Source organism: Lactuca serriola, chromosome 9, assembly GCF_051521515.1.
Source record: "Lactuca serriola cultivar US96UC23 chromosome 9, Lser_US96UC23_V15, whole genome shotgun sequence".
Taxonomy (NCBI): domain Eukaryota; kingdom Viridiplantae; phylum Streptophyta; class Magnoliopsida; order Asterales; family Asteraceae; genus Lactuca; species Lactuca serriola.
Genome location: NC_136416.1, coordinates 152,204,806 through 152,220,670, shown reverse-complemented (window position 1 = coordinate 152,220,670; position 15,865 = coordinate 152,204,806). Strand labels below are relative to the sequence as shown.

At 35.8% G+C, this 15,865-nt stretch overlaps 1 protein-coding gene across 1 annotated transcript; it reads right to left on the bottom strand.

Annotated features, from left to right (window-relative positions):
• Positions 1-4,923: 4,923 nt before the first annotated feature.
• LOC145073551 (zinc finger (Ran-binding) family protein) lies at positions 4,924-7,871 on the bottom strand. Its single transcript, XM_079020094.1, has 5 exons — positions 7,178-7,871; positions 6,968-7,085; positions 6,545-6,897; positions 6,368-6,466; positions 4,924-6,191 (listed from the first exon to the last, which is right to left on the bottom strand). The coding sequence occupies exons 1-5, from the start codon at positions 7,774-7,776 to the stop codon at positions 5,204-5,206; spliced, it is 2,157 nt and encodes a 718-aa protein (XP_078876220.1). The 5' UTR covers positions 7,777-7,871; the 3' UTR covers positions 4,924-5,203.
• Positions 7,872-15,865: the final 7,994 nt, after the last annotated feature.

Below are 15,865 nucleotides of genomic sequence, written 5' to 3'. Positions count from 1 at the left end.
AAGACTCAAAGGCCGAAATATACAAGTATTTACCATACTTATGATAGTATATGCAATTTTAAATAAATAAAACCCTTTTGAACGTATGAATCCCTGTAAATTATATGTGTCGTTGTTTCTCTATGTGAGTTATTATAATCGTACAATTGACATAGTAAGCATGTTACGACGTACTTCGGGCGTCAGAATGTTTTGACATTTTTCACCCCAGACTTCTGGTCTAGCTGTTGCAAGCAGCTAAGGTGCGGGATTGTCAGTCCCAATATAGATTTATATACAAGTATCATGCTCCCCTACAGGAGATTATGATTATAATACAGGACTTTAATCAGTAGTCTAAAGAATACAATGAAGTAATGTCTCACAAATTTGATTCAACGAGTTTACGTGTAGTGTTAATGAAAACCATTTTTGTGGTGTAATTGGAACATTCCTTAGTATGTTCGTAATATTAATGTCCCGTAAACTATACCTATTATAGTTTATCATACATGTTTGTAGTGAATGAAAACCCTTTTTGTAGAGTAAATGGAACCCCTCATAGTGAGATTGCAATGTAATAGATTATAAACTATACCTATTATAGTTGATCATAAATGTTTGTAGTGAATGAAAATCCTTATGAAGAATAACTATTTCTGTTTCATGAAATTAAACTCACAATAAATACATTCAAACACATAGTAATTTATTGCTATACACTTTGCCTAATATGTTACAAAGTGTTAATAAACTTGTAAGCTGTTTTTACTAGTTTTAACTTTCCTGTAACTGTTTTACAAATATTACAGAAATATCACTGTAAGTTGATAACTGAATCCGTAAACTTTGAGAGTTTAGGAAATGTGTCTAGTTTGTTCATAATTATTATTATTATTTTTAGTGGTCTCTAACTAGTGCGAAAATGTCCATATTCACAGACTGGTCCGAATTCGTTTCTAAAATTATAGACAGTTTTGTAAAAATCGCCATAAATTGTAGAAAAATCGTATGAATGTGTGCAAGTAGTCATTAGAAAGGTATAAACCTAAACTATACGCATATGAAACAGTTTTGAAAAATATTAAGTTTAAGATGGTCAAACAGTTCGTGAATAGCACCTAACTTTTTTATTGAAGGCTGTTGGTTAAGTTATAATGTATTTTAGTGTTGTAACTTGTATTCTCCCCCCTTAATACTTGAAGAAAACATGAAAATATAGGGGTATGAACTCACATTGAGTGATTCCCTGAGGTGGAAGGTTGAAGAAGAGGGATTTTCAAGTCAAGAACACTTGAAGGGTGCTTGAAGATTTGAAGATCCTAAGAACAGATATGTGAATATTTGTGTGAATGATTCATGATCCGTGTGAAGAAATGTAGAGTATTTAGGAGTTGAATGAAGGAACTTACCTAGAATGGAGGAAATCTCTTGAATACTTTTGTCAAGAAGATCGTGACTGAGAAAGAGGGAGAGAGAAAAGTGTGTTTTTGGTGAAGGCAAATGAGAATTTGAAGGTTAGGAATAAGATCTCTTGGGTGGATTTGGTTAAGGAAATTCTGATGGAGTGTTGGGATGAGTTGAAAAAGGACAACGATTTGACTAGGTAAGGTGTGAATAGTGACATAAAGTGGGTGATTACTTTATGAATAAAATAATAAGTCTTAGACATTATTCATAAAAATGTGTTCTAACTCTTCAAGGTTGGAATAAAATAGGAGTTTAGAGGGTTCTAGTCATGAGAAATACGAGTTTGAGGGTATTCCCAACGTCAAATACTCCTAAAATTGCTAAAAGGTCCGAAATGGTCAAAAATCCGGAATGGGGTCCGGATGTCAGGAGCGTTTGTCCGAAGTCAGGAGCGTCGGAAGTGTCCAGAGTCAGGAGCGTCAGGAGTGTCCAGAGTTAGGAGCGTCCGTCCAGAGTCAGGAGCGTCAGGAATGTCCGGAGTCAGGAGCGTCCGTCCAGAGTCAGGAGCGTCAGGAGTGTCCGGAGTCAGGAGTGTCCGTCCGGAATCAGGAGGGTCAGGAGTGCCCGAGGTTAGGAGCGTCCGTCCGGAGTCAGGAGGGTCAGGAGTGTCCGGAGTCAGGAGCGTCCGTCCGGAATCAGGAGGGTCAGGAGTGTTCGGGGTCAGGAGCGTCCATCCGGAGTTCAGGAGTGTCCGTTCGGAGTCAGGAGCGTCCGGAGTTTAGGAGCGTCCGTCCGGAGTCAGGAGTGTCTAGAGTGTCCGGAGTTTAGGAGCGTCAAGAGTGTCCGGAGTCAGGAGTGTTAGGAGTCAGGAGCGTCAAGAGTGTCCAGAGTTAGGAGCGTCTGTCTGGAATCAAGAGGGTGAGGAGTGTATGGGGTCAGGAGCGTCTGTCTGGAGTCAGGATTGTTCCGGACCAAGAGGGTCCTTTTGGTTTTTCTCCTTTGGTTTTGAGTTGTTTTGAACAGAGGAAGGGGTTGGGATGATACAAATGTTTATAAAAATTTGAGAGAGATTTAGGAGACAAAGAGATATTTGGGAAAGATTTAGGAGAGAGAGAGAGATAAAGTGGGAGAGATTGAAAGAGACTTTGTTTGTGACATTTGTTAGTGTTTGGCCCCATAATGCAAGGTTTGTTAACCCCATTATGCATTGTTATGAGTGTTATTCACCCCCTAAGGGTACGTAATCGTGTTTTATCGAGTCGTTACATCACTCACCCTGATTAGGGTTTAGATTTTTCTGATCATTCAACACTTCTGAGTGATACTTTGTATTAAGATAGAGAGTAGTACATTAGTAAACATAGAGTAATTCCTAACATACAAGCACTAGTTGAGTTAATCGGTTTGACTTGTTGACTTTAACTTGACCGGAGATTGATGGTTGTCACAAACTTCAAGGTGTAATGGTCTGAAATTAGGGTTCTTACTTCGGACAAGATGAGGTTGCAATCAATGTTGTGATAAGAAAAGTGGAGATCAGTGTGTATTACGTTTGAATTTAGATTCAAGAAAAGTCCAACATGTAGTTAGTTTTCTTCTATGTTTAAATCCGTTAGATACTTGTAACATCCCGAAAATCATAGGGTAAAACTTTCATTTTTAATATAATCAAAATACCAATTATCTTTTACGCAAACATTTAAAAGTATATCATAATAGAATATTTATCAGAGTATAATCTCAAAATCACTAAGTTGTGGAAAACATGGTTGTATGCGACGCGATTAAGTCGGGCCCTTCCCTTTTGAACTGAAAGTACCTGAAACCATAAATAACAATTGTCAGCACAAAGCTTAGTGAGTTCCCCAAAATACCACATACCATACATAACATACATATCAAACAACTCATACATGCAATAGAAAGTGCTATGTGCCAACCATAGTCTTGCCATTATGCCACGAGTCGTATCATGGTCTTTCCTTGTCAGGTTGGGGGCCAAACACCCTGTGTCTCACAGACAAGTGCCAGGAGCCACCTCCTGGTCTTTCATGCAAGAATCATGAAGACAACTAGCATATAATCTACAACTAACTATCTATTTAACTGCCAGGGTCCAACCCTGGTCTTGCATTTGGATTTGCCAGGAGCCATCTCTGGGTCTTTCATACAAATGCCAAAGGCTACCCCTGGTCTTCCAATAACATAAGCTAATGGGTTAGCATTGGTGCCTTTGACCCATAGTACAATGAGGAGACTCACCTTAGACAGCTGAAACCCGCAGATAATCTTTGACTGCAGATCCGCTAAAAGTCCATTGTACAACGGGCTTGTAATTTATGCTAATAGGTCTTATGTTCGAATCCTAAGAAAGCAGCCACATCAACGCCTAAGTGGCGCTTCGCCAGACCCCCAATGCCTATGTGGCACGACGCTAAATAAACCAAGGTTGTCAAGATCGAGATCATACCTAGAATCGTTTTTGGGTATGTGGTGCGACGCTAAATAAACCAAGGTTGTCAAGATCGGGATCCTACCTAGAATCGTTTTTGGGTTCGCAAGATCGGGATCCAGATCCTAAGATCCCACAAAATAAAATATAATTTTAATTTATAATATTTAATCATGAAAAATATTACAAACATTTAATTTTTGATTCAAAAGTTAAAAAAAAACTCCAAAATATTAGTCATAAGTCACAATAAAAAATGATAAATGGTAGATTAGTAAATGATAAAAAACATAAAATGGTAAAAAAAAATCATTTGCAAAAAATAAATAAATAAATAAATAATCAAGGGAATATGGGATTGGATCGGATCTCGATCTTATGATCCTACTTGCAATCCTACTTTAAATACGATCATTTTACGATCCGAATTGTTTTTTTATAGGTAGGATCGTACGATCCTACAATGAGGATCACGATTTTGACAACCATGAAATAAATCATTAAGTTTTCAAAAACAAACTTCCCCACCAAGATCCCGATCGTGATATTAAGATCTTACAAGCAAAAAAACAATCTTGATTATCTGAAGTAAAATCCATATTGGGATCCCGACTAAGATCCTTAAGATCTTAATACAATCCGATGCCACCTTTTTAGTCTTTAATATAGACGATACTCAAAAATCATCATCAACTTAAAATCGAGAAGGTCGTAAGAGACAAATCGAGAAGGTCGCAAGAAGTCTCTTAGCACATCATAATTTAATCTGTTTATCTTGAATTAGGCCAAACATTGTTATTTCCTCTATGATGTCATTTCTTTAGTTGTACATAAATACATTGATGTTGTTTCATATTTTGCTTAGGATGTTTTCTTTCAAATTTGTGAGGTTTCCTGACAACTAAAAGTATGATTCATGTTTAAAAAATTCAACCTTACAATCACAATCTCACAAAATATAAAACGTTCTTAGATGACATCTAGATTTTGATAACTTTGCTCCCCACTTTAACATATTTAAAATCCACCCTTGCAATTATTCTGTTACAATAAGAACCTAAAACCTCCACATATCAGTAACATTATTTCCTTCAAATACCTATATATTTATTTCACGTTTCATAATAATACAAACGAAAAAACTCACCAATCTTACAAGTTGTCACTTTTCATCAAAACTCAACTTTTTACCCCAAACAAAAAATCTCACATAGTAAGAAATCAAAAAATCAACCTCTGATTTTGGTCTTTTAACCCCGAAACTCGTTCTCCTTTTCTCCACCTATCTATAACCTCTCATTTCTTAGACCTATAAATGGAGAAACCAAACCACATGGGATTTGTGATACATAAAAACATCACTCACCTAACATTCACCCTCGGCCTACTAAATCTTTCATGATCCATATAACTGTCCCCAGAATCCCTCCGATTCTTCTGTTTATCACCACCAAAGTTTTCTGTTCTTCGGCTCTTAAAATCCCGTGACCCACCACCCTCATTTCCATGCCCATCTCGCCTTGATCCCGCAATTTTGGAAAAAGGACTTTGTCTTCTTCTATCAGGAATTGCTTTTCTTCCTCTTGATCTATCATCTCTCTCATTCAAAAACTCATCTTTCCCTTTTCGATAATCATTTGACCTTGTATTTCTCCCTCCCTTATTGCGTTTAGGTGGGAAATCATCATCACTCAAGTCTTCATCACCGGAACTAAGATCGGAATCTTTACGTCTACTTCCGCGTCCAGAATTAGCAACATGACTAGATTTCCAGTTTCGATGAACCGGAAGATCTTCATCGGAATTGAAATCCACCCCATCATGTTTCCGATTCCGATTCCGATTATGATTCCGGTTGCCGTCGCTATCTTCGGGATCGGAATCGGAATCAACGTCAAGGTCGGAAAAGTTAACCGAAGGACCGTTGGGTAACCGGTTAGTATCCAACTCGTAATTATTGACATCATCGTCTTCCTCGTCATCGAAATCATCAAATCCGACTCCCGGCCTCTTGGGACTGGAATCCGCGTATTCCGATTCCGGAGGCCTTAAAGGCCGCCTGTTCTGGAATGAAGTGTCACGCGACCGTGTCATATATTCTTCATCTAGTTTTCGGGAATCTGCATATTCAAAAGCAGAAACTTCAGCTCCATCTGATTCATTTTCATCAAAATCAAAGTTCCATGCATCCGAGACTTCTTTTCGTGAAGGAGTGTTGTTGTCCATTTTTGCCCTTGGCCCGGGCCCACGTTCCCTTTCTTGCATTTGATTTTCTGTAAATTCATCTTTTGGCCGCTTGCATTCACAGTGGAAACACGCCATATTCCTCCTGTAGTTCAAGAACTGACACCTGGAAAATAGAACAAATCGTGAAAAAAAGTGAATTGATTATATCAGTGTATAGCTTAAAACTGTTGCATAAACTGAGAAAAAGGTGAAACATTGTTTACATAAATACACATATAATCCTATTTTCAATGTCCATAAAAAAGCATAATTTGAAAACAGGGGAAGAATGCAACATACTCAGGACATTCCCATTCGCCTGGAAGCAGTTGTCTCTTTGGACGCTTTGCATCACACTGTAAACACACAGTGTTCTTTGCAAAATTCATGAAGTCACACCTGAAATGTACATTTTTCAAAATACAATATCATAATAACAAAAAAGACTGAAAGTAAAATGATATAAAATGCACTTACTTTGGACAAAGCCAATCGCCTTTTTTCATCTCAACATCATCACGCCCCACTCGTTTTCTAGGAGGAGGAGGTGTTTGCTTCACCTTAGGAGGAGGCCTTTTTATGATAGGTGGTGGAAGATTTGGATCTATTGGGATTCCACTCAATTTCACCACTTCATGAAGCAGTTTTCTAATAGCCATCTTCACTTTTTTCTTCTTTAAAAGTGAGTCATTCACAACTGATCCATTTACAGGATCAAATCCATATGTCATCAAAACACGCATAATGTCAATGGTTCTTGCCTCATCTTCTTTATTTGTTAGCAAATATGCACGTTCACAAGAACTCCTTAAGCTACATGAACTACAAACCTGAAATACAAATAATCACATTGCTATTATAGGTAAAAAAATAAAGTATGTTGTATTGTATATAACTTACATCTCCTTCATCAAGATGAACATGTTTCCTCAACAACTTTGCAGAGAAGACGACCTTCTTGTCTGCACTAGGGCATCCATACCCAACTAAAAGTTGTATATCTTGTCTTGGTAATGATCTGAAATAAATTTCCACCTTAAAATCTCAAATGTAAATGGAAAAAATGAAAACAAGTTTCGTATACAGAAATGGCATAGAACCCTAACTGACCTCAAGATATCAAACCTATCTTTGCCAAAATTAAGACCAGCAGTCTGAACAGTCTTCCAATCTCTAGTGAAATCAAAACCTTCCTCCATTACCTCCGCCATAAAGCCACCATCAGCATCAGCATCACCAAACCCTGAATCCGAAATCATTTTATCTTCGTCTTTTCTTCGACAATCAAAATAGTTCTGCTGAACTAACCTCTCCATCAATTCAATCCACTCCGGCCATGGATGGACCAATTCCACTCCTCTGGTCATCAATCCTTTCTCCTTAACCCCAGAAACGGTAACATCGTCGGCGTGTTTCGCAGTCTCTTCATGTTCGATGATGGGTTGCTTTTCTTTCTTGGATTCACGCCAAGATCGGATTCGTTGTAGGGTTTCGTCTTTTTCGGAACGTTCTTTCTCAATGGCATCTATTTGATCGAATACAAAGCTCATGCGCGCAGAGAGGGAAGTTGGTTTTGGATTTGTTTGGTCTGGAGTGGGTGTGCTGGAAGAGAAGGGCTTCAAAATCAGTTGACTGATGAAAATGGTTTTGTGGAGACAAGGGTTTCGAGGAAAGAGGCGTCGGAAATAGATGAGGCGAGATAAACCCATTTCATTCGTCGGAAATGAAAGGTTAAACCTCCATCGGCGATGATGGTGAAGAAGCTTAAACCCCCGACCTTGAAAGTTGTATAGCAGGCCAGCAGGGGGCAGGGGCCACCCGCCAGACCAGAGGTGTTGTTCATTTGATCGATGGGCTTTGGTTTGCAACCCAATGTGAAATATCAGAAACAGTGGTCAAGCCCAACCCAATATTGGGTTAAGACATCGATTTTAGAATAATCCGTTTTTTTTTTTTTTTTTTTTTTTTTTTTTTTTTTTTTTTTTTTTCAGATCTTGTTCTAGACCAATTCGGTCTTGCAATCTTTTCGTTCTCTTTCGGTTTTTTCCGTTTTGATTTTTGGGGTCATCTTTTTAGTTCCGGTTCATAAAGAGTTATTTAGATAGGTTGTAGGTAGGAGTTGGTTGATTTCATAAATGTCCGAGTTAGGCTGGAGTTTGGGGATTTCATAAATGGCCAAGTTAGGTTGGAACTGCATGGTTCATAAAGAGGAGTGTGAGCATTTGGACCATTTTATCCTTCTGAAAATATTATAAAAAGATGATGGTTGGGATATTATCACACTAAAAAGAAAAGAGCTTAATTCAAAATAGTTGTTCCAATTCCGAATGATATTGGTGTATGATTGTATGTGTTTGGCAAACTCCCATCGATGGATCGATAATTTGATAGACTTTTGAATCGGTTGAAATGAGTTTTAGGTTGCAAAAAACATAAAAATTGTGGTTCTTTGTTTATGAGTGAAGGTAATTCTAGGTTTTCATGTCACGACACTCTCTTATGTCTTTATGTCTGGCAGTTTAGACCGTTAGGACTATCGGTCTAAATATGCATGTCTATTTGGGTTATCAACAATGTTTTAAACAAAATTTAACCAATTTGAAGTACTCTACAAAAATTAATGTTTTGTTATAATTTTAATATCATTTGCACTAAGTGGCAGAAGGTATGTGTCCCGGGGTCCATGCCACTACTATAATTATGCAACTACTATTAGGTCAAACATGAAGAAATATTGGATTTTTTTTGTGTCACTGCTATTGAAAGTTTCTGGTTTCGTCATTGTTGGCACTCGTATATTTAGGCATATATTACTATAAGATAATTCACAAAATGCAATATTGATATTGAAAAAGTCAATGCCATAAATTATTTGTCCAAAAATTTTACAAAATTGTTGTGCCTAAAACTTTTTACGGGAACTAAGATTAGGGTAAAACTTTTTACGGGAATTAAGGTTAGAGATTGCAATGATAGAATATAAACTTTGAACAATGCTTACTTGCACTTATTTGTGTGAACAATATGTGAATAAAAAGGCTTACTTACACTTATTGGTGTGAACGATATGTGAATAAAAAGGCTTAAAGTAGGAAAAAAATCAATAAACTTGAATTTTAGATATAAGTCATGGACAAGGTTGGACATATGCAAATGTGGTATGTAGTTGTTTCTATAGGGATATCAATAAACTATTACGATTTGTTTGGTGAAAATCTATTTAACCAACCAAAAACCTTTATAAAATATTGTATATTTTTAAGTCACATTCAAGGTTTTTCATTTAAAGTGATCTTATTTTAAGAGAAGATATATCATGTATTTTTCTTCAACATACAATGAATATTTTGATGTGTGATTATGTCTAAGTTCTAAAATAATGCCTATTTTTTTTTTTTTTTTTATAAAATACCATATTTTTCATATCTTGAAAATATGTTTGGTTTTTTTGACACAACAAGAATATTTTAAGCGATTAGCAATGAGCTAGCGGCAAAATAAAAATTACAAAGACATAGTAGCTAAGGTCATGTTGTGCAACCAACTAACCTAATTCAACTTAGGTCCCGTTTGATAGTTGTTGACTTAGAAAGTGCTGACTGAGAAAGATCTGTCTGGGTAAGAAATCATGACTGAGTAAGAAACCATGATGTTTGATTGCACATCTAACTGAATATGTTGACTGATGAAAAATGACCATTTTACCCTGCTGCTTCATGTAGAAATATTTTTAGAAAATTATATATACCAAAATTATAAGTAGATTTAATTATAACACTATATATATATATATATATATATATATATATATATATATATATATCAAGGTTGTAAAAAACGTTCGACGTTAGCTAGTCGGTGGACTAAGGTTAAGGTATTAATCGGTTAGGCGGGGACCATTAATTGCTCAAATGGTTTCTGTTGAGATAGAACTTCTTCGGTGTGTTAAAATTTCATCGTTTTCTACTATTTCAGTCACTTTGTATGCATAGATTAATCATTAGGCGCCCTCTAATCGGTCGGGTAGCGCCTACGGATTAATCGGAACCTAATCGGGATTTTTACAACACTGATATATATATATATATATATATATATATATATATATATATATATATATATATATATATATATATATTCAATAGTTAAATGCACAATATAACCACAAAGTCAAAATCTCGTTAATTGAACTCACATTTTTTTTAACCAAATAAAATAATGAAAAGGATTTCAAAACCAAATCCCTAAAGCGTGTCTAAAGTTCTTCCAATAATTAAGTTGTAGCTGAAAGAGCAAATAAGGTGGTGGTTAACCTATGTGCCTATGAAATTCATATTATATTAATTTTTTGTGATTAAAATACATAGCAGCAACATGATTGGTTTGTTATAGCTTCGACATTTTACCAAGATGACCATAGATCGATTCTTGCCACGTGATTTTATTTTGCCATAGTTATACATCCATCCCATATATCCATTTTCATCCTCAGTCTTTGAGAAGTCCCACATCGCTTGTGGGATAAAATTTAAGCACTGCTCAGGCCTATATAAAGAGTTTCTTAAGAATTAAACAACGACGGTCATTCTCCTGGGTTGAACCATTCCGAGTCGGTCCTTGGGACGGACTAATGGAGGCTCTGAAAGAGAAAGTGAAGGTAAGGGTAAAGATGGAAATGTATCCCCATTTCCTTAGTCAGCTAGTTTTCCTTTCTATTTGAATCAGAATCAGACGTTTCTTACCGAATCGGATGTCCAAAGTTGGATTACCAAACATGTTTTGCTGACCGAGTCAGCCAAAAACGTCTGACTCGACTTGATCGGACGTTTATCAAACAGGACCTTACAATTTTTACTCATTAAAAATTCATAAAAAAGACCAAGAAACTAGTCATAAAAAAATAGTCGAGTATCCATGTTTAACTGTTCCAAACACAAGATAATTGTGAAACTTACAAACTACCCAAAAACATAGTAATGACCACAACGTAAAACCTCTAGGAAATTGTTGACATGGAAGACTATTCCCACTCAAATATCAAACCAGAATCTAGTACTTTCCCATTACCAACTTTGATCTCATAGAAGTCAGTAAGGTCGGAACCTCTCTATAGAAGATTTTGCATACAAATAGCTATGTTCTCCTAAGGCCCTTTTTCTTATAATTATATATTATAAGAAACTAATAAAAATTATAATATAAGAAAATAATGTATTTAAATATCCAAGTACTAAATATTACCTTGTAAGCACGTTGCATATAAACTTTGACAAAGTTATATTTCAAGAGATAGCATTACACCTCAAGAATTTTGGCTGTGGGGTAAAGACACGTGCATATTGTAATACCCCTCGTTAGGGCCTATTTGAAATCATACTTATGAAATTCTTTTGTTAAGGCTTTCGAAAAATATTCAAAAATTAGGTTTGCGGAAAATTACATTGGTCCCAAAATAGTAAACTTAGTTAAAGTTGAAAGCTATCAATGTTGTTAACAATATACATATCAACACAAGATTCAAGATTACCACACAATCTGTGGCCTTCTAAAAGTCCAAGCTAATCCCTAACCCAAACTAGGTTCTGCAATCTGAATGCACATCAAAATAAATTAGACAATAGAATTGTCTAATGAGCTACCTGAGGTTGATTCATTTAGATTAAGAGATAGCAATTTACTTACTTGAATTAAACCTCCAAAAATTATTTTTAAAACATGATAAACACTAGAGTTTCAAATCAATATACAATAAGTTTATACTTTTCCAAAAATATGTACATCTGGAAATTAAATCATATATAAAATACAATGCATGCTACTATCCCAACCTCATGTCAATCTTAATAGGTCTAATCTTACAAAATAGCAATGGACACTTGAGAGGTCTCCTCTCAAGTTGTTAGAGAAGGAAGGTCACCCACATTTATATCACTAGGAAGAGGGGTATATCCTTTTTAACGTCTACTTAAATGGGTCTCCCATCATCGATCTAGGAAATAGGTGGTCATGATCCCTAATCCCAATGGCTAGTCATTGCTTCTACTAAAAATGTAAGCCTAAAGGAAATAAGTGATGGGTTTTTTAGGTTACAAGATTAAGATTTGTACAACGGATTTTTTTTCACATAAACTCTACTATAATCATCAGTAAACATCATGTACTAGCGATTAATATCCCTTGTAGTGGATCTGAAAGGACTACATACATCAGTATGGACGAGGTCTAACAATCTTTCACCTCTTTCACATGTGAGACATCCCCATTTTTTACGGCCAATTTAAAACTTTTTATTTATGATTTAATTATTTCAGAGTATAAAACTTAATGCGGAATTTGTTCCCAAACATGATAATATTATTATCAAAGCAATTCTGACGAAATGTATATCATTTATATTTAAGACCAAGGGATGTCATCGCCGATACAGAGACATAAGCATAAAAAAGTATTAATAGGCCTTACAACATCTTATTATACTAACAACCAACAAACTCCTCAAATCACTCATCATCCAAGTGCCTCCGTACCGCTACCTGTTATATAAAGAAACTGAGTGGGTCGAGCTTGGGGGTATGGTGAGCACATAGAGTTTTGAACCTATAATAATTAAGTTCTTTAATTATATATTTCACATCAAATCTTTTACCCGATTACCCATTCCCATTATTCACATATACTAATCCTATAATACTGATCTCAAGGGCCTATCCTAAGGATCATCATCATCAGCAGGTAAACAATACTACTTTGGGGACTCCTATAGCAATATGTGTCAATAAGGCAACCATAGGGGGGATAGAATACATTAAATGAACAAATATTTCACTAACACCGACAGGTTGCAAGCATGCCAACGTTCCACTGGACTATCTAGAATAGTCTATGATCATCATCTATATTTTTTTAGACGAATAGTCATCAATATCCAAGTCCTCTCATCATCATCTCATCATTTTCATCACCCATCATTACCCAATATATTTTATATGAATATATAAGAAAATACATATATTATTAAATCAAGTAAAATCATATAATTTATCTAACACATATATCAAGTAATTCAGATAATAGGCACACAAAGCATTTAATCATCTAGATACTTTATATCTATATGTAAGTTGAAGGTAGATATGTACTCACTTGATAAAGTGGATTACTGGAAAGTTGGAATGCGCTTCATTTCAGCACTTAACATTTCCTTTAAGGTAACCTAGTATAATTATCATTAAGTCTTAGTCTAATATTCCTTATGACTAATGATAGTGTAGATCCCTCAATAATCCCAATGTCTCATGTCTTCTGGTCTATAGCTGATAAGGGACAACCAGGTAGGATCATATTGGAGGTAGGGTTTGTTTGGTATACAAAGTATACTGTTTGAAAATACCACTTTAAACACCTCACTAAATCCAGCCTAGACATCATCTCCGTAAGTAGAGCAATCAGTAATATGACGTTGGATTAACTAACAAATCTTATTTTTAAATTCATACAACGACTATGAATTTAAATATAAATTACACTAAAATAATATAGAGTGTAAATGAACTTACAGAGATTCCCAAGACAAAAGTTCGAAAATTACACTGACAACGCTTCTACTCGAAGGCTATTACTTGTCAGGCACTCAGGGGTCGTAGGGCTTCTCCGATATACTAGAAACTAAGGAAATTTGGATCTAATGTAGAGAGAACTCGAGGGATTGAGTTGTAGGGGTGAAATATGAGAAGCATATACGGAGGTGGGTATTTATAGCCGAAAAAAGATATGTATCGCACACTTTGTCGAGGTGCGCTGTGCAAATGGGCAGGGTGCTAACGTGTCGTTCTCTACGTGGTGCCACATGTTAAGATTTAGGTGGATGTAAGATGTACGCTGCATATCTTGTATGTTCGCATGGCTGCGTGCGAATTTTTATAAAATCTTAAAAACTCATATTTTCTTCATATGAGCTCCGTTTTCGACACGTTTTATATCCACATGTAGCTATCGACGAGACCTACAACTTTCATTTAGACTTTATTAGTTAATTTTGAATTTATTTTTAAAGTTATATTTTTTTTACAGGCTTAGACTGTTAAAGTCCTTTAAAAGTACACAAATCTCTCGTTTGATGTCTGTTCTCGACTGTCTTTATATCGATGGACTCCTATTAATGAGATCTTCAATTCTCATTTAGATTGTTTCGGCTAAAAATCAACCGATCTAAAAATTGATTTCTCTGTTAACACAGTTATGCTGAAATATTAGAAAAATCATAACTTCCTCTCATGAAGTCAGATTTAGACGTTCTCTATATGCATGCTCTCGGTTTTACGATTACTACGACTTTCGTTTAGATCACTTAGGCTAATAACCTACCTATCTCTGATTCACTATTTACGACACTCGATGTCGTATCTAGTCGAACACGAAACTTCAATGAATCGTAACTTCTTTGTTCTGTGTCCGATTTGAGCGTTCGTTATATCCCCGGAATCCTCATCACGACTACTTCGACTTTCATCAAGGTTATTTGGCCTAATTATTATTCTATTTAAGACATGTGTTTTATTTCTTATTTTTCTATATCGGCTTAAGCACGTATGCTACATATAAATACTAAATAATTCTCTTATTTATATCATATAAAGGTTACAATTGTTGAACATTACAATTACATCATCTTATTAATGCCTAGAAAGAAACACGGGTGTTACAACTCTCTCCCCCTTAGGATGATTCCGTCCTCAGAATCATGCATCAACAAACAGATGTGGATAGCGACTCCTTATGTCGTCCTCTATCTCCTATGTGAGGTTCAGCCATATATATGTTTCCATTGCACGAGCACTAATTTAACCATCTTATGTCGTAACTTCTTCGTCTTTCGGTCAATAATCGCTTCGATCTCTTCAATAAACCTCTTGTTCTCATGAATCCTCATCTCCGAAAGTGGAATCACATCGGGAACTTTTCCCGTGAACTTCCTCAAATAACACACATGAAAGGTGTTATGAATACCTTCCAGTTCTTCTGGTAATTCCATCTTGTAAGCTTGGTTTCCAATTCTCTGAAGAACTTTGAATGGTCTAATGAATCTTGAACTCAGCTTCCCTCGTTTCCTAAATCTGATAATTCCCTTCCATGGAGAGACTTTAAGCAATACTTCGTCTCCGATTTCAAAAGTAATAGGTTGTCGCTTCTTATTTGCATATCTCTTTTGACGATTTTGAGCTGCTAGCATCCTTTCTCTAATCACTTTCAACTTCTCAGCAGTCTGGTGGACAATCTCGGGATCCATAAACTGCTTCTCTCTGGCTTCAAGCCAACAAGATGGCATACGAAACTTATGTCCATATAGTTCTTGTTAAGGTGCCATCTTAATGCTCAAATGGTAACTATTATTGAAGGAAAATTCCACCAATGATAGATGCTCATCCCAGTTACCCATAAACTCCAATGCATAAGATTGTAACATATCTTCCAGTATTTGAATCATTCTCTCGCTTTGACCATCAGTCTATGGATGGTAAGCAATATTGAAACACAATTTTGTACCCATCTCTTCATGTAGACTCCTCCAAAACCAAGAAGTAAAACGACTGTCATGGTCTGACACAATTGTCAAGGGAACATCATGAGCTTTCACTATCTCTTTCATGTAAACTTTTGCAAGCTTATCCATAGAAAATCTCTCATTGGCTGTTATGAAATGCACACTCTTTTTAAATCGGTTTATGATTACCCAAATCATGTCGTGACCTTCATTCGTTCTAGGCAATTTGGTCAAAAAATCCATGGTTGATGTCTTCC